This window comes from Pan paniscus, chromosome 21, assembly GCF_029289425.2.
Source record: "Pan paniscus chromosome 21, NHGRI_mPanPan1-v2.0_pri, whole genome shotgun sequence".
NCBI lineage: Eukaryota > Metazoa > Chordata > Mammalia > Primates > Hominidae > Pan > Pan paniscus.
The window spans coordinates 9,032,192-9,052,627 of NC_073270.2; the positions used below are offsets into that span (position 1 = coordinate 9,032,192).

Consider the following 20,436-nt stretch of genomic DNA (forward strand, 5'->3'; position numbering starts at 1 on the left):
GCTTTGAGGCGGCGGCGGCGGAGGAGCAGAATCCGCCGCGACTGGCAGCCTCGGCTGACCGGCTCGGCTTCTCTTCGCCTTCCGAGGCTCCTCATCCACCGCGGGCTCCAGACCTCGCGTCCCGCCCGGGGCATGGCCGGGCGCTGCGCCCCCGCGCGCTCTGCCTGCTGAGCGGCGCCGGAGGGAGGTGCGGAGGCCGGGAGGCCGGGGAGGCCGGCGGGGAGCAGAGTCGAGCGCCTCCGGAGCAGAGAAAGGAGCCCGCGCCCCGCGCCCCGCGCCCCGCGCGCGGTCCCCAGTCCCTGCCGCGCTCGCCCGGGCCGCCCGGAGCCCAGATGAGCCCAGATGGCCGGGGCTCAACCCGGAGTGCACGCCTTGCAACTCAAGCCCGTGTGCGTGTCCGACAGCCTCAAGAAGGGCACCAAATTCGTCAAGTGGGATGATGTAAGTATTGGGGCGGCCCGAGTCGGGGCGCTGGCTCGGGCACCGGGCAGGGCGGGCGTCGTGGGGGTGGGGCAAGGGGCGCGTTATGCAATGGGCGCACTGGGAGCGGGCAGGGGCAGCCTCGGGCGCACAGGTTGGCATCTGCCAAAGCGGATGTCCAAGGGCAGAAGCTTTGCGCGCGCTCCTGTTTCATCGGGCTTCAGTAGTTGCCATCCTTTCTGGGTCTGGCAGGCGCCCCCTGAGGGTCTTACATCTTTTGGGCCAGTGGAGAGGGAGGGGCAAGCTTTGCCTGGTGACAGGTCCTGAGAGTTCGGAAAGTAGGGAGTGTGAAGTTGGGACCAACTGGAAAGCGCCTGGTGTGAACAAATCGCGTCCCTCTCCGCCTGCGGACGCACCCCCTATTACCTCTTTTGCCCGATTTCAAGAAGGAAGGGCCTGAAGTTCAAAACACTTTAGTGATTGCGAACCCTCTTGGCGCTTTTGTGGGAGCCCACGCGGCGGAGGACACAACGGTCCAGCCAACAGGTGGTCGTTGATGCCAAACTTCAGCGCCTGGCTCCGGAGTGAGGGTCCCTGAAAAGGGCTGCAGGGACACATCTGGGGAGGGCGTGAACAGAATGGGGGCCCTTGAGGGGTCCTGGGGGGCTCATGGGCCTGCAGGCAAGTGGGGAGGGCTGACTTTTGAGAACTGAGCTGATTGGAGTCTTCTGCCTGAAATAGACAGGTTGAGAGTTTGCCCCACGATTTACCTGCACCATTTGCCAGGTAGGGCAGAGCCTAGCCCAGCGCCGGGGTCTCTAATGCTTTACAAGCGGCCCAGACCCCAGGACTTCAAATGACTTCCCCTTCCCCTCTACCCCAGTTGTCTTCAAAACACGTAAATTAGTTATCCAGCTGAAAACATGCGAATCTTCGGATGGAGAACATTATGGTATCAGTTTTATGTCCTGGGTGTCATTCTAAAGGTTCGATAAGAAAAACCTACTGAAATAAACCCGAGTTGCCAGGCTCTAAGCAAATTTAAGTCCAAATGACTAATACATCTCTTAATCAGAAGGAATTATAGGAGAATGAGGCGTTCTTCTTGCCGAAAAGATTTTCCACCTAGTAAATTATAGCCTGTTATCCTCTAGGGTATTTTTCTTTAATCTTCTTAAGCCATTTTCCAGTGTCTGAAAACAATTTAAATATTCCAGGTAGTGAATCCAATTACTTAGCTGAGTGCGTCTGTGTCTATATTTTGTCCAGCTGGAAGCGCAAACGGAACTTGGAGTATGAACCACAGCTTCCTTGAAAGCTTGTGCCAATTATTAAATGCTGTAGGCAAGGATGTAAACATACATCTTTTTACCATGGGCTTCACACTTTTCTTCTTTCTGTTCCAGTCTAATTGTACTGAATGTTTCTGTAAATGGAATAGAATCTAAACAATAAATTCAGACGCAGATTAAATGCTTTGTGTCAGGGAAAAAAAAGACAAAGAAAATGCAGTTCAGCAATAAACAAGACGGTCTTGCCCATTTTGAGATCCTTGAATAGAGAGGTGATGTGATGATGGATTTACTGAGAAAGAGAGTGAAGGGCAGAGGAAAGAGAAAGAGACTTTGCAGAATTTAGAAAAGGGAGTTTCAGCGTAAGCTCTGGATTTGTATACAGTGATGATTCTAAACTGTATTTTAAATAATTCTCTATAATTTCTTGTTTGGGAGAGAATAGCCAACATCACATTGAGAATGAAAGTATTCTATGAAAACACATTTTGGTATGTCCAGGTAGATGACTTTCATTATGTGCATTTCTGTAACACATATTTCTTGCTCACCTATTACTGCCAATCTTAGACTGGATCCTGGGGTGGTGAAAAAAGTAGACAAAATCCCTGCTGCTACGGACCTTACATGCTAGGTGGAGGAGACAAAAATCATCAAAAACCCCAATGAGAGAGAGATTGGGTGATGCATTGAGGGTAATAGAGAGGACGTTAGTGAAATACCGACCAAAGAAGAAGTTGAAAAGAGCTCCCTCTGAGCATTGCAGCAGTGAGTTTCCAAGGAAGCCCTCCTGGAAGGAAGGACATAGTCACTAAGGAGAAGACCAGAAGAATTTCAGGTCTTTTTTAAAAAAAAAAAAAACCTAGACTGCACTCAGGAGTCAAGTTATCTGGAATATAATGAGCTATCTTGCAGGCTCTTTGGTTCTCTGGGTCTTCATGCTGATCAGTGGACTACAAGGGACCCAGCCTTTCTTAGGGTTGCCTTTTTCTTCCCCAGGCATCCCTTTTCTACTCTTCTCAGCTCGTATTTGCCCTTCCAGAATCAAGCCAGTTCAAGTTATCTGGCTATTTATATTGTACCTTAGTGAGACAGTGTGTTGAAGACAAAAAAGAACCAGATCTTGAATCAAAGGCCTGAGTTTACCTCCTAGTTCTTTCACCAGTAAGCTGCATGACTTTAGGCAAATCACTTAGCTTCTCTGTATTTTTGCTGCTTCTTGTGTAAAAGCGTGGTAATGTTACAGGCATTCAAAAATGATGAATTTGGGGCTGTTTAGGATGTGAAGAAATTATCTCTTGTTCCTGAAGTGATTAAAGCAGTATAATCACTGGTCTTGTTGTTTTGACCACCATATGGAATGGAAGATGTCACCCAGAGGTTGCAGTGCCATGCATAATTTGCTGGCCACCTACCAAGTCACAGTGAGGCTGTGGATGCTCTAAGGGTGGTAGTCAAAAGCTTTAACATAGGCACTAAACAATCACAACAGACAGCAGGGGGGTAATAGATCCTGGAGATACCCTGTTGTACCAGGGCCAGGCGTTAATATTTTTGCTGCTTGGTCATGGGGAGGTCTGGGAGTCCCCAGGGTCTGTGGATGGGTGGGTAGGTAGCTGGAGTTTTTTGACTATTTCAGTATTTTAGAACTCATGGTGTATATTGTCTGAACATCAAGGCTATACCTGTCCTTCTGAACTTGGCATGAAGATAAAGGACTGACCTAATGATATTTAAAAAATTCAACCTCATGTCTTTGCTTTTGTTTTGCATTTGTCTGTTAGCAGGCTCTGGTGGTAGGAGGTGGGTGTAAAGGACTATGGATATTTGTGGGAGAATTCTGGTGAGGTAGACAGTGGAAGGAGAGTTACTTTCTTGATCTAAGCTAGGGAGCTTGGGAGATTGTGAGAGAAGCTCCTCTCTCTTCTGGATCTTGGCCTTGGTCTGTATTGGGCAGGACATGGAGAGAAAGAGCAAGGACTGTAAACTGTGCAATAGGACCCCCAGCCACTGATTTGGCCCTGTTTTCCATGCCTAAGCACTCTGTCTCACTGTCGCACAACCTCTGAGGGATGGAAGGGTTTTCATTTATTTATTCCTTCTGTTTCTTCATTCTTACCTTTCAAATTCAGATCTTACTGTGGGCAGGTTGCTTAATGCATCCCAACTTCAGTTTCCTCAACGGTAACATGCAAATTGTAATATTTCCTAACTCAGAACAGCTGTTGAGGTTAAATGAATGAATGCATATGCATTGCTTTGTATAAAGCCTGACATACAGGCAACCTTCAATAAAACATGTTTTTAAAAGTTATTGTCGGCCGGGCGCGGTGGCTCAAGCCTGTAATCCTAGCACTTTGGGAAGCCGAGGCGGGTAGATCACAAGATCAGGAGATCGAGACCATCCTGGCTAACACGGTGAAACCCCCTCTCTACTAAAAATACAAAAAATTAGCCGGGCGTGGTGGCGGGCGCCTGTAGTCCCAGCTGCTCAGGAGGCTGAGGCAGGAGAATGGCGTGAACCTGGGAGGCGGAGCTTGCAGTGAGCTGAGATCGCGCCACTGCACTCCAGCCTGGGCGACAGAGCAAGACTCTGTCTCAAAAAAAAAAAAAAAAAAAGTTATTGTCCCTCAAAAATAAGATGGACATGAATTTTATCAAAGTGATTAGCAGGTGTTCCATGGCTCTTTTATTCTACTAGTGGAAAAATTCAGACCTTACTTCCATTCCCTTTAATGTGTGTTTTGATTTTATACTTTATAATTTGGAGAAAAATCAGGTTTCTCACCTTCTTTTAAAAATCCAGGTGTTTCACGGAAAATAAGTACGTAATTTAGAGCAGGATCCATTCTCTACAGCAAGTCAGTTTACAAATAATCCAAAAGTTTATTTTTACTTAAATTCCATATAAAATATATTTATGTATATATGTGTATATAATTTAACATTGCACGTTCTGTCTTACAAGCATATTCTAACATGGAAAAATAATTGCTAGACTAAGTTGTCTGAGAAGTCTGATGAAACTCAGAAGTTTGGATTTGCATTAATGCCATCTGGATTTGAATCAAGTAACTCCCTCCTTTACCACACCTCCAACCCCCACAGCTAAAACAGGTAATTTAAGAAATACTAGTATATTGCACACTTCCCAGCATCCTACACAAAAGCTTAGAACTTTTGCATTATGTGGAATCTGCTGTTCCAGTTTCCAAAATGATGACAAGTAAATGATGACAAGATGACACTCACAAGATTAATGAGAGAGCAGAGGGGAAAAGGGTTTGCGAGGTGGGAATTTAGTAGCATTCACTCTGGAAAGGTTATGGGAAACAGAGGAAACTTCTCTGAGTTGGTAGCTGGCTGATGTGGATGGAGCAACTACAAAGTGCAAGGTGGATTTTAGAATGGAAGGCTAGCAGATGCCCTCTAAGGAGCCACTTAAATTTGCCCAGTTATGTCCATTTTTCTTGTCCAAAGAGCTTTGAGAATTTCTCATTGGCAGTCAATAATTACTGTAATCTAAGTGTAAGAGCATAACTCTTTTGCAAGCAAATCAATAAAACTACTTGAAACTTTTTAAAAAATCAGTGTAACATGCATACAACAAAACACACAAATCCTGTGTCCAGCTGGATCCATTTTCACAAAGTGAACATTGCCATGTCATCAGTACCAGATCAAGAAACAGCATCACTTGCCCCAGAATTCCTGAGTGCTCTCTTCCAGTCCCTACATCCCTTTCTAAGGGTAACCCTTATCTTGACTTCTAACTTTATAGTTTGGTTTTGCTTGTTTTTAATCTAATAAGCTATTTTTACTTTGAATGAAAACTTTAAAAAAAACCTCTTCAGCCTAAAGCATTTTTATTATTGCTGAACTGATCCTCTTGAACAACAGCAACAAAAGTGACTTACAGTCAGTTTAGATGGCCATTGATTCTGTTCTTGTCTGTCCCAAGTCTGGGAAGTACAGCAGGTATAGTAAATGCCCTGAAGGAGCAAACAGTTCAACAAAACCCTAGTAATTTACAGAGGAAATGTAATGCCTTCAGGCTGTTATTGGCATGGCAAAGCTGACTAGTACAGTACTGTTGCTGGAATATAATTTTCTCTCATAGGTTTTCTCTCTTATCTTGCTTAACACTAATATTTCCCCACCTATGGTGAATGAGGATAATTTGCAGTGGCTATTAGTTTCATTTGAAAGTTTAGCCTATCAGTAAATAGCTTCAAGTTATATTTATCTGCAATGGTATATAAATGGAATGGGAACATTTTACTTTTTTATGTGGGATTTGGTAAACTGTAAATGTTTCCTTATCAGAATTGTTTCATGTTATCATGAACAAGAAGCGCCAGCAGAAAATGGAAGGGGATTGCTGGTGAATTGTTGACTAACGCTATGGGTCTCCACTTAAATAACAAACCCCTGGTAACTGAAATCATTGGTCTTCTTGTTATTGGAGCTAATAATTAGGTTCATGCAACCTTTCAGATCATATCATAAATTCCAAATGCTCAGGCATATTTCACAGTCTATTCCATCTAATCTTTTCCCTTTCTGTTCTATGTCTGATCCCCCTAAGCAGAGCCTTGTGCCCCTATGTGTAAGTAGGCAAAGGAAATATAGACATATTTCTGAGGTCATTTACATATATGACCATAAAAAAGCCATTGATTTTTGTAACTAACTAACTGAAATAGGATATAAAGGAACTAACTAATTGGAATAGATTATAAAGGATGCTTATGTTCTTTAAGAGTCTCTCTGGTTTTCCTCTGATCTCTTTAAGAGCTAATGTTTGATTTTATTATCATTACCACGTGTTAATTCTCAAAATTTTTATTTAAATTTGTATTCCAAAAATGGTTTGCATGTACCTATTAATTGAGGTTGACTAAATCTATACATTTATCAAGAAACTAAATTATTATAAATTGAGTAACAAACTATTATATAAAATTGGAAAAAAGTTATTTTTTTATATTACAATTATTTATATTACAACAGAAATAAAAGCATCCTACATCTGTCTTTTATTTCAAGGGTTTTTTTTTTTTTTTTTTTTTGAGACAGAGTCTTGCTCTGTCACCCAGGCTGGAGTGCAGTGGCACCATCTCGGCTCACTGCCAACCTCTGCCGCCGGGTTCAAGCGATTCTCGTGCCTCAGCCTCCGGAGCATCTGGGATTACAGGCACACGCCACCATGCCCGGCTAATTTATTTTTATTTTTATTTTTAGTAGAGACGGGGGTTTTGCCATGTTGGCCAGGCTGGTCTGGAACTCCTGACCTCGGGTAATCTGCCCGCCTCGGCCTCCCAAAGTGCTAGGATTACAGGTGTGAGCCACCGCACCTGGCCTTCAAGGGCTTTTTTTGTTTACAATATTTGGTTAATGTTCTGTTTCTTTTTACTGAATTGACGTTTAATGTACAAGATCACAGAAAGTGGATTAGTTAGTAAAGAAAACATTTACCTGAAGTAGTCACATGGATGTTAATATATAGCATTGATATCTAGAAGATTAAGATATTATTTTGCCATTTAAAAAAAAACAATTTTTTTTGGAAGTTGTCTATGAAATAGTTAAGAGTAAGGGAAATTTAATTTAATTTTAATCCATTTTATAGAAGAAGCTATATGAGCTCATGAAGCTGGAAAACCATAGAGCGAATCAGCAATTGATCTGGTCAAAAAATGTTAAAGATGCCAATCATGATCCTCCCTAGGTGTGCTGTGTTGGATATGGTTGAATCTCACATAGCATCGATTCCTACATCCTCTTAGTAGGACTTCTTATAATACAAAGTCTGGACTTCTAAAGCTACATTTACCAGACTCCTTTTTGATGAACATTCTTCTTGAAAATTAATATTTCCACCAAATAAATTCATGCATATGAGATATGGAGGGCAGAAACATTAAAGGGGCCAATTTCCTGCATCCTTTGGGTTGTTTCTACAGATACGTGAGATGCTAAAAGAGGTGGGACTTTCTGTAATAGTTCTTCAGTGTCTCTGAGAGGCAGTGGTGACAGTGGCCACTCCCTGCTGGCAGCTTACACTTCTTTGGCTTCAACAAAGCTGGTGTTTTTTTTTGGACCCCGGGAGTTCCTTCTTGATTTCTCACCTTTCTGAATGTGGTAGATACAATAGCTCTCCTCAAGGGTCTGTGCTGCTATGTTCTGAGATCATTCATGGAGAGCCAACCTAAAGCCTGCTCCTCCAACCCTTCCAGTTTTTCTGTCAAGTGCTTACTTTATATTAAGTCCCTTTATCTTCAAAATTCAAGGAAATTTCTGTTTCTCGCACCAAATCCTGGCTGATATGGCCTTTTGTGGTTCTAGGATTTCACAGCTTTCAGTCCTAAATATAATAATCATCTAAGTATCCTACATAGTTTTCTCCTTCAGTACTACCGTTGAGTAAAATGAAGTTTTACTGTAATATTTCCTCTGGAATTCAATATCCAGACTAAGTCCTAATAGCAGGCATTCATGCTTATATAGCAGCCCTGCTTACCCCTGTTCAGTCATCAAGACCACCTCGGGTGGTAGGAAAAAGAGCAAGGGTTCGTCTTTTGCATTTCACATAGAAGTAAATCGAGGCTAGTGATTGTGATTTGTCGAAGGGCACATAACTAAGTAGATCTGGAATAGGAATTTAAAACTACGTCTCCTGGCCAAATTCAGTGTCCTTTCCAGTCTACCATGATGTCCCCGAACAGGGTCCTTTTAGTAACAACAACAACAACAAAAAACTTTTTATTTTTTTATTTTTTTTTAGATGGAGTTTTGCTCTTTTTGCCCAGGCTGGAGTGCAATGGCGCAATCTCGGCTCACCGCAACCTCTGCCTCCCCAGTTCAAGCGATTCTCCTGCCTCAGCCTCCTGAGTAGCTGAGATTACAGGCTTGTGCCACCACGCCCAGCTAATTTTGTAGTTTTAGTAGAGATAGGGTTTCTCCATGTTGGTCAGGCTGGTCTCAAACTCCTGATGTCATGATCCACCCGCCTCAGCCTCCCAAAGTGCTGGGATTATAGATGTGAGCCACCGAACGTGGCCAACAAAAAGCTTTTAATAGAGTCTAAATGAATACAAGTTTAAAGAGATTGATAGACTTTTCCAAAGAATCTCTGTTATTTTTAGGATTCATACATATGAAGCTTAGATCCCTGCAAACTCAGTTTTTGAGCTATTGTCTTCAAAATAGCTCTTTTTCATGGTGTATGTACAGTCCGTTTTTGTCTACACTGTGCAAGATGTGTGAGCATTGGAAAACCTCATTGCTGCTTTGAGACAAAAAGGTCAGGCCAGCTGCAGTGGCTCACGCCTGTAATCCCAGCATATTGGGAAGCCAAGGCAGGTGGATCACTTGAGGTCAAGAGTTCAAGACCAGCCTGGCCAATATGATGAAACCCCGTCTCTACTAGAATACAAAAATTAGCTGGGTGTGGTGGCGCACACCTGTAATCCCGACCACTCGAGAGGCTGAGGCAGAAGAATCACTTAAACCCAGGAGGCAGGCAGAGGTTTCAGTGAGCCAAGATCGCGCCACTGCATTCCAGCCTGGGCGACACAGCGATACTCCGAAAAAAAAAAAAAAAAAAAAAGAGGGGGCAATGTATGCTCTATAGTCTTTAAAGATATTCTACATCAGTCAGTCAGCGTGGAAACACGCATGTGGAAAGACAGGTATTCAGGTATGATGTTAAAGGTCTTTTTTTCATTGTCGAGTAAGTGACATTTCTGCATTCAGCAAGACTCTTTATATCTGTTACTCCACCTTTTCTTCTTCTCGACATACGCGTAAATGTTGTCTTTTGCTGATTCCTATTTAGGCTTGTCCCATGGCCTCTCATAGAAATCATGGACCGTGAAAGAATAAGAATATGGTAGACATGAAGGAAATGTAGAGGGTGAGTTGCCTGCTCTCAAGCACGATGCAGAATGCAAGACAGTGTCAACTGAGAGGCCAGATCATATTACTTGTGCAGGGAGGTAGATAGGCCTTGTTTATATTACAACTAGAGCAGGACTTCTGGAGGGCTATAGCTTTATAATTATCATTATTATTTTTTTCCCTAGGGGAGAGCATAGGCCTGGCACTGGGAGGTGCTGATGCTCAGGGGATATTTGTGGAATGAAGGAACTGTCTGGTGTTTGTCTGGCTCACAGTGGGTTCACACAGGGGAGTGTGCAGCCTTGAGGCAGACCTGGAGGGCAGTCATGCTCCTATGAGACCTTTGTGACCTTTGAGGTGTTGTGTTACATTGGTTGGAACACCTTGCTCCTTGTCCTTCCATTCCATCTGACATCTCCTAGGGTCCTAAGGGACTCTGTGGCCTTCTTAAATGGGATTTCTCCATGTGTGTTTGAGAAGGAAACTATTTATTGGCAATGCAGAGCTCACTGCTGTTACAGTGCTGATTTCATTTAAGGTCCAAATATGTCTTAAGATTGAGTGTATACTACACTGCAATTCAATATTGGTTGAAAGTGATGATGCTTAATGTATTTATTTCTCATATTCTAAATTTTACCATTAGTTCCTATTTTTCTGAAAAACATGCTCACCCATACACCCAAATATTGCAATGAAAAGCCCTTAAAGAAATTCAGAAGCATTGGGAGTGACAGAACAAAAGATACATGGTTGTGAAAACATCCTATCACGATAATGATTCACAGAGAGAAAAAAGAATACTTGTGCTTTATTGCTAAAGTGAGAAAAGTAACAAGACATAGTTCTAAACCTGATTTATAATGAACTTCCACCTACACTATTCTTTGTGTACAGAGGCAATGGAAGTCCCTGGAACAATGCTTTTAATTTCCTCCTTTCTCCACTCCTCGTTTAATGTACTTGGGCCACCTCCATTATTCCAGCTGCCCTCCTGCCCCTGAGAAATACCTCACCTTCTGCATTTATATTTTGGAGCTCGACCTTCCTGGCATCTCTGAATCCTGACTTCATTATTATCTGACACCACTCCCCTTTCTTTTAACAGTGTCTATATGAGTTTCCCCTCAGTTGAAGCTTTCCTAAGAACATAGCAATATGCCTTTACTAGTAAAATTCCCAACCTCAAAACCAACACAATGTTCCCCAGTCCCTTTTCCTCCTTTAGTTACCGTCTTCTTCTTCATCTCCTTCCCTCTACTATGCAAGTGTAACTTATAGTCACTGTCTCCCTGTCCTCACCTCCTACCCACTTCTTCTCAGCCTTCCAGAGTCTTTTTCTGCCCTCACCACTACTTTGAAATTTCTTTATCATGGCTGTGGGCAACGTGGCTCCCAGCAACCCCAACTGATGTTTTTCAGAATCTTCCTTGTTTTTATTTGCTGCAGTACCTTCCACCCCTTCATCCATTCATTCACCAGTCATACTTTAAAAATGTACTCATGTCTCTTTTAAGCATTGTGCTAGTGTTGTGGATTGATGATGATTAATGATTTCATGCCTGCCCTTATTGGGGAGACAGATGCTAAGCAAATAGAGGTACAATTATTTTCATTATAACTGCTATGAAGGAAAAAAAGTACAAGTGAGTATAGGAAGCATGGAAGGTTTCCCTGGAAAATTCTATTTATGACAAGTGGGATTTAGGCCAGCATGAGTAGAAGAATGTGTCAGGTGGAGGGAACAGCAGGTGTGGGTATTCCAAAGAGCCAAGGAACACAAGATTTTGAAGGAGAGAAGCAGAATTAGCACAGGAGAGTGCGGCTCAGATAATGTGGTTGGATGGCAAGGGCCTGCATATATACTGCGTAGGTCCTTGCAGGATTTTAGACGTATAAAGTCAACCAGAAACCATCAAAACCATGTTTTCAACCCTGGCACCATTGACATTTGGTCCCAGTAGTTTTTTGTTGTGGAGTCTGGCCTGTGTATTATACGATATTTACCAGCATCCCTCGCTCTAGATACTGGGTGTCAGTTGCAAAGCCTCCCAGTAGTGACAACCAAAATTGTCTCCAGACATTGCCAAAAGTCCCCTGGGGTGCAAAATTGCTCCCAGTCGAGAACCACTGATGAAAATGATCAGTGATATACTATGCTTTTAAAAGTATCCGGCCAGTTCACTGCCCTCCCCGCCACCCCAAAGGCCAATAAGTACATGAAAAGATGTTTAACATCATTAGTCATTGGAGAAATGCAAATTAAAAAGCACATTGAGGTGCCACTGCATACCCACCAGAGCTATATGTTACTGAAATTATTGGTTTTTCTCATCTGATGCCCCCACTAAGCCAGGAGCACCTCGGTTGATTTGGGATCTGGGCTTTAATTTGGTTCTCTCGTGGATTATCTGAAGGATCTTGCATGACACTTGAAGAACAATTCTTCCAACATTTCCCTACATTGTGTTAAAAGGGATTTTTCTGCTTGTTCTGTAGGAAGCCAGTATCTTCACATTGCTTCTCTCCACTGTTTTGCATCCTCTACTCTGGACCTTCTTCATCTCTTCTGCTTTTCTTTATTTTGGGAAATTTCAGAGTAGAGACACTCCTGGAGGAAAAGTCTCATCAATGCTGATACACATGGATGTTTTACTTAAATGATCTTAATTCCTCACCTGGCATCCAAGACTACGTTTATAATGTTTTCATTTCATAGTCAGGGCTGTATTGCTCATGTTTAGTTTGACAGGCATCACATCTGATTTTCTGTGACCCTGAGAACTCTTTGTCCGTTGCATAGCTGTTTTCCCCCCAGTGTCTCTCTTTGCTGTATTTGGCCCTGCTGCTTCCTGATGCAAGTCTTGGGCAATCCCTGTGGAACATCGCTTGTTACATTTCCTGTTGACTCTGTGGTATCGATTAGTTTAGACGTGCATGCCTCTATTCATGTGTGTTCTCTTGTAATACCATAAAAACATGAGAATCGCTGTGGAGTGAGAATTGTGGTCAACCTTGGCCAGGAGACTTTCTGACAGTGGTGCTGAGGAATGTGCCATGGGTCTGTGGACTGGCCCTTGACATGAGCCTTGAGGTTTAGGGTTATGCTTTGTAGTAGTTTACTAAGACTTCCATAGCAAAGGACCATAGCCTGGGTGGATTACACAACGGAAATTTATTTTCTCACAGTTTGGGAGGAAGTGGGAGATAAAGGTGTCAGCAGGGTTGCTTCCTGCTGAGGGCCGTGAGGGAAGGATGTGTGCCAGGCCTCTCATCTTGGCTGGCAGATGGCCTGCTTCTCCCTGCATCTTCACATCATTTTCCTTCTGTACATGCCTGTGTCCAGATGTTCTCTTCTTATAAGGACACCAGTCATACTGGATTAGGGCCCACTCTAAGGCCTCCTTTTAACTTAATCATATCTGTAAAGACCCTATCTCTAAATAAGATCACACTTTGAGGTACTGGGGATTAGGACTTCAACATGTGAGTTGTTGGGGAGGAGGCCACGATAAACCTGGTGACATACCTCCGCCTGGTAAAGCGTAGCTCAGAGGGTAGCAACATGACAGCTCTAGTTAGATATTGAAGAACTGACACTTAGAGAAGAAGTTAGATTTATTTTGTACTACTTAAATGTTAAAAATTAAATGGTAGCTGCATATGTGGATAAAACCATAAACTGCCTTGCTGGAATTGTGTGACAAGAGCACTGAGATTGCTTTGTGAGAAATCTCCCTGTTAAAGAGTGTCCCTGTGAAGGTTTGGAGTTGCCCTGCCTAACAGAAATATAACGTGAGCCACATAGGACACTTGTAAATGTTCTAGTAGCCTCATTAAAACAAGTAAAAAAGAAACAGATGGAATTAATATGAATACTATATTTAATTTAATCCACTGTAGCCATTTTGACATGTAATCAATGTCAGAAATCATTAGTGAGCTATTTTCTATTCCTGTTTCCATTCTTAGTCTTTGAAATCTTGCAGCACATCTTAGTCTCAGCAGTCGCATTTCAAGTGCTCAGTAGTCACAAGGGAGCCACAGCAGCTCCTGTACTGGACAGCACCAGTATAGGGCATCCATTCTCAACAGGGGCCATGTCGCTTCCAAGGAAACGAAAAGTGGTTTTGGGGAACAAAAGAAATCTTCTTACTGTTTTTGTTTTTGTTTTTGTTTTTTTTTTTGGTATAAAGCACAGTTATACATACAGCATATAAACAGATATTCAGCCTATCTGCAATATTGAAATGTCATGGGGGATGATTAGAAAAATAAAAACCTAAAAAGCCTCCCTTGCAGGGCAATAATGGAAAAAGTTGAGAAGCACTGTTATAGAGCGTGTACTTGAAGGTTTAATTTCCAGTGCTTCCCATACCAGCTTAACTGGCTTTCCTTGAGGAAGTTACTTAGCACAAGCCTTGGTCTAGGTATCTGTAAAATGGGAATAATAATAGTGTCTACCTCTTAAGTTATTGTAAGTATTAAAGGAGAAAAGCCACGTGAAGTTCACCACAGTGATTGGCTCAGAGCAAATGTTGAGAATGTATCAGTTACTATTCAGTCAGGGATTTTTATAAAAAGGTATACTGGTATTAGAAGTGAGTTTGGATTAGTAGTGCCTTTGTCATTTCATCTCAGTTTCTTTAGTATTTATTATTGACTTATATCAGTGCATTGATGAGCAAATCATTGTAATGTTAATGTTGATTCCAGTGACTCTTTTTTTTCTTGCTGAATTGTTTCTCATTCTTCAGGATTTCGAGGTTTTGTTAAGGTCTTTTGCTTTGCCCCTTGATTGTTTTTGATTTGGCTTAAAGACTCTTTAGAGATTCATGTAAATTACTAAATAACATCTTAATTACTATATTAATCTTCACTATTGATGATATAGGAATGACAGTAAAACATATTCTATCAAATAAAGAGCAGCAAGTAGAAATTTACTGAACATTATCTGCTATTACTAACTTAAGACAAGTATGTTTATTGGTTTTCTTTTTTACAGACAAACATTTATCAGAAAAAATATCTTATAACTTTAAGTAAATTAGAGTTGAATTCTTAGAAGCAATATACTCACAAGATACGGTTTGCCTGCATTCTAAGGTCACAGGTGTTCTTGGAGGTAAACATCATCCTATTCCTGACCCAAAGCCTCACCTATTGTAGGCCTACATCCATGGTTTTGTAAGTGTGGCCCCTGGACCAACAGCATCAGCATCACCATGAGCTTCTTAGAAGTCCAGATTTTCAGACTCCGTCCCAGAGCTACTAAATGAGGGACTCTGGAGAAAGAGCCCAGCAATCTGTGTTTTTACAAGATCTCTCAGTGAACTTGATGCATATGCAAGTTTAAAAACCACAATCTTATGAAATACACACATGTTATAGATGTTGATGGAGAGGTAAAGGATTAAAATATAGACCATCTGAGAGCTGTCTTCATCATTCTACAGTCAAAGGTCCCAAGAGTCGCAACCCATCTGCAGCTCCTTTGTCAGTGAAGGATGGTCACATATTTCAAGTTTCAAACCTGGGCATATGTTCTGACAATTAAGAATATTTGGGATCTGGGTTGAGTGGCTACTTTGGTATGGGGAGAATATAGATACTAGCAGCTATGTGGGAGGTGGGAAAACAAGCAGGTGGAATTGAAAATAGACATTCATATATTTCTGGGTCAGATCCTACTTTGCATGGCAAGAATGCCAAGTTCCAGCTGATCTTGGAATGTTAGAGGTGATTATGAAGGAAGTGGGCAGGGAGCCAAGATAAATGATCACTTAACAGAGGAACTGTGGCCGGAAGAGTGGGGTCAAGAAAACATTGAACAAAGAAGGGTTAATTTTGAAGGAGGGGAAGGAATAAGCTAGAAATGGAAGTATCTGAAACAAACTAGGCAGCATAGAACAGTGTTCCTAAATATAAATTTTGAAAAGTTTTTTTTTTTTTTTTTGAGACGGAGTCTCGCTCTGTCACCCAGGCTGGAGTGCAGTGGTGCGATCTCAGCTCACTGCAAGCTCTGCCTCCCGGGTTCATGCCATTCTCCTGCCTCAGCCTCCCTGAGAAGTTTTATTCTGCTCACTTAAATATTTGATTGTATGGGATCCTTGCAGGGAATCGCCACCAAGATTTTGATTAGAATTTTGTCAGATGCTCTGATAAGAAAAGAAACTGACCTGAAAAAGATAAGTTACACCTACAGTTTATTCTAAAGTCCTCTAGAAGTGGGAATGTGTGCTGTGTGCAGCCTGTCAAAACTTTTATTTTGGCAACTTCTAGAAGTAACAAAACAGGACTGAAAATATTGCTATGATTTATTGGAAACATTGGTGTGAGCTGTTATGCATGCAATCTCATGAAAGAAGCCTAAACTATTTTAAAAATTAGTCTTTCATTATAATATCAAGTTTATTTCCAAATGTCTTTTTTTGACATTTAGAAGTAATGGGGAAATTTAAAAATTCTAGCTGAAGTTCCTTGCAACAGCACAGTCCTTGTAAAAGATATTTTTCAAACTGCATGTTAAGGATGTATATATGGAATATCAGCATAAAACAGAATGGCAGTTCCTCAAAAAATTAAACATAGTACTATCATATGATCCAGTAATTCCACTTCTGGGTATATACTGAAACCAAGGACTCAGATAGATATTTGTGCCCCTATGTTCATAACAGCATTATTCACAATAGCCAAAATGTGGAAACAACCTAGATATTCATCAGTGGATGAATGGATAAACAAGACATGGCATATACATAAATGGAATATTATTCATCTTTAAACAGGAAGGAGATATGACACATGCTCCATGAATGAAGTTTTAGGGCTTTATGCCAAATAAAATAAGCCAAACACAAAAGGACAAATATTATACAATTTTACTTATATAACTACTTAGAATACTCAAATTATTTAATTACCTGGAGTAGTCAAATTCATGGATACAGAAAGTAAGACTGATGGTTGCCAGGTTATAGGGGCAAGAGGGAATGAGGAGTTAGTATTTAATGCATGTGGCATTTCAATTTGGGAAGGTTTAAAGTTCTGAAGATGGATGGTGCTGATGGCAGCACAGCAAGGTGAATGCATGTAATACCACTGAAAGGCATATTAGAAAAGAGTAAATGTTATGTTCTGTATATTTTACTACAGTAACACAGAATATCCTGATAAACTTACATTTAGTATTTTGATACATCTGTTTTTAATTATAATCCACTATAATAATAATGAACATTTTTATGTGGCAAACATGCCCAGATGCTTTACCCCAAATTATCCTAGCTATTTCTCACAGCAACCTTCTGAGTTAGGTATTATGATTATCCCCTTCTTTTTTCAGTTGTGTAAAGCTATGCACTGAGATGGGACAGGCAGGAATTTGAACCCAGAGAACATTTTCCAGAACCAGGCTCTTACAATAAAACTTAATATGTAGATTAAAATCATTCATACTGCTCTGCCCATTAGGAAGAAAAAAGTCCCAAATGCCAAAATTATCTCTGCAAGTTCTAATTTTCATTACAAGTTCTTTTAATAAGCTAGATGATATGACACACTATGGTTATGTGTATGAAAAAATTGAAAAAACTGGCAATTTATGTCTCTCTAAAAGATGCAATTCCTGCAAAGGCCTGAGTGTTTCAGTATAAAAATCCATATCCAGTGACATGTATTTTCTTGTGCAGATGGTATGTCTTTCTGAAAATTGCTAAGAGAAAAGAACACATATTTTAGAAATGTTTAATATTATAATTACAATGTATCCAAGTTTTGCTTTATACTATGCATGCTTTAAACTCAGAAGACTATTTACCTATGATGTTTTATTTTAGCATGTAAAATTGAAATTTGCAACAAGTTTGTATGTATCTTTCTGAATATGTAGAAGATGGCCTTATTTACTGTTACCTTGGAAACAGTGATGCTCAAATACTATGTTTTACTCTATTACAATTAAAAATCATTTTATGGAACAAATGTAATTTAAAATACTATTCTTAAGCATGGATTTTAGTTAATATTAATCATAAAAATAAGTAATGATGTTTAGTGTTAAAATTACTTGAAAAGCTAAGTATAGATTTTTAATAGAAAACATACCTTAATCAATAAATCATAATGCTTTTTCCCTTACAAGTTATGTATAAGTCTTCTGATTATTAGGAAAGAACCTCAGTTACATAATGGATAATTCCATGAAGTTAAAAATGCCATGTCTAATTTCTTTTGAAATTTTTCTTAATAATTGACTACTTTGGAGAATCTCTACAATTATTACTTCTTAAATAACTCCTGGATAGATTTTTCTACAGTGATATATGTTGATATTCATGTTTCTTCTTACATTTCTAGGACTCAACTATTGTTACTCCAATTATTTTGAGGACTGACCCTCAGGGATTTTTCTTTTACTGGACAGATCAGAACAAGGTAAGAAATGAGGTACGCCTTTCTTACATTTTTCAGTCGTTTACTACTTTGAAAAGTATTTATGTATCTTATCTATAGAAGAACATCCATTTCACAGATCTTTTGCAGTTTATTTAAAGGTTCTACTTTTAAAGAATATCTAAGGTATTCTTAGGACTTAGGACTTTTCAAAGTCACTAGTTTGAAATATTAGATTTGCTAAATTCTACAGCAATTGGTATTTTTGGTTCTGTTTATATTATGTGTTAGGATAAGAACAGGGAAATTTGAATTACATTTGGCGTAGCACATAATTAGTCAGCGTTACTGATTTAAGTCCCCACCCATAAAGGATGAAGAAAAATGATGAGAAAATAACTTTTGACCCAATAGCCTTACCCCTTGGCTTTTCTTTCTCTCTCTTTTCCCCTGTGCTGTTCATTAAGGACTCTCTCAGAATCAGCAGGAATTTGGCCCTGATAATTTGTTCATGTCAGAAAACCAAGAATAAAATCCCTTTAGCCTATTCCTTCAGTTGTCAGGAATTTCTTACTAAATTAGCTTTCTGCCCACAATAGCATGAATTTATTATCTCATTTGTTATGAAACCAATTGATGATTCTGTACTGAATTATTAAAAAGTAGAATATCTGCTGATCGTAACATTTATTTGGAGTTTAATGGGCAGTTAGATGAGAACACTCATGGAAAGTGGTTATTATTTCAAGCATCGTTGCCACAGTCCTACACTTGAACCTCAGAGGCCACAGAATATAGAATGTTTTTGTTCTCTAAGTTTTGATATATGGAGAAATGGGATAGGGCTTACTGAGAATGCTAAATACATACTGAAAACAATAGAACAGTAATAGTATACCATTAAAATAGCTGGAACCTCCACAGTTACTGATGAAGGAGGAACAAATTGTTAGCTCTTTCAAAACTCTACTTTAGTTTCTTATATCCAAAGTTCCTGGAGTTGCCTGTCAGCTTTGCCTTCTGTCTCTGAGGCAAGCTCAATTATACCTGTGTCTGGTCTCAGGGCCACTCCTGAATGAGCCTGTTTACACATCATTCAAAAGGTGAATTTCAGTCTTGTTGTCCTGGAGTTAGACTCTAAATCACTGTGCCCTGGAACCATGTGTGGCTGTAGAAGTGGAGGTAAACCACAGACCCAATGCTAATGTCAAAAATTGTATGAGTAAGATTTCCTACTTAACGCTTACATTTATTATTGGGTGTGTTAATCACTTTGGCTTAGACATTCTGTTTGGTTTCCTGCTGTTATGTGTAAAACAATGGCTTGCAAGAGGTTTTGTTTTTTGGGTGTTTTTTTCTTCTCCTAAAGGATATTTTTAGAACTGTTGAAACTATATTCATGAACGATGTACTTATAATGCCTAGAGCATTTCTAAAGGTTGGGTATTGGTACGAGAGACCAAACTGTCAGTTTGATTTTTCAACTTGTAGATCAAGCTTCTATAAAAGCAACGGAAGATATTCTGGGATTTTTAAATAATTCATGGCAACTCAGTTAAGCTCCCCTCTAGACCAATCATCAATATTTATATCCTTAATAAAGAAAAAGGGTTTAGGACCAAAGGCTCTTTGTTGCATCTCTATTGTGAACCCAGTATTTTGACCCATGCTTATTTTCAAATACAGGAAAATTTGTTTTCATTTTTTACACAAACTTTTAAATCTTGGTTGTAATGCTGTTTATGACCAAGCGAAACAGATAATGTGGTAGCAATTCCTTTTATCACGTTATTGCTTTTCTTTTCATGGATATTACTCTTAACAGTTCTAGCCAAGAGATAGAAATAGTGAATTTTACTTTTCACTTTCTAAATGCCAAAGTCATCTCTCAGTCATTTATCAGAATTTGGAGGCTTATTTCTTAGTGATCATATATCTTAGAATCCAAAAGATGAGAGGATTTAAGAAAAAAAAATTAAACTTACCATGCTTTCAAGTTTGTCATTTTCTTTCTGGCTTGAAGCCCAGCCCTGGAACCAGTAAGAGTGATTCATCCACTTTTAGGAGATGGACGACTCCAAGTGATGAATTAGAGTAAATGTGTGCTAGAAGAAATGGTGCATGCAAATAAAAGATGGCACGCCAAGCTTTTAGTGGGTATTTTTGCATAAGATCATTTGAAGGTACATGAATGAATGGTACATTCATGATGCTACTTAGAGGGCCACTTTTTAAAAAATATTTTTTATCTGGCAATTAGTTTTAGGAATCTGCCACATGTACCATAGAGATAATCTCTCAGAAAACAAAAAAAAATGTGATACCTTTAAGTTTATCCCTTGATTTTATACACTGTGTTTTCCATTGGTTGGGAAGGTTGCACTGGTATTTATTGTAATATGCCTCTCTTCTTCCTTTGGGC

The 20,436-nt window shown here is 40.1% G+C and overlaps 1 protein-coding gene across 5 annotated transcripts in view; it reads left to right on the top strand.

The window, feature by feature from the left end:
• The first annotated feature begins 302 nt into the window (after nt 1–302).
• The window catches only part of PLCB1 (phospholipase C beta 1), a 751,601-nt gene continuing 731,467 nt past the window's right edge, over nt 303–20,436 (top strand). For 3 of the 5 annotated variants that reach the window (XM_034947108.2, XM_034947109.2, XM_063601095.1), the window contains exons 1-2: nt 303–441; nt 17,979–18,068. In XM_034947108.2, the coding sequence (XP_034802999.1) occupies nt 343–441; nt 17,979–18,068 (189 nt within the window). In that variant the 5' untranslated portion in view covers nt 303–342. The remainder of the gene's footprint in view (nt 442–17,978; nt 18,069–20,436) is intronic. The other 2 variants (XM_003821362.4, XM_003821363.4) reach the window with 1 other exon arrangement.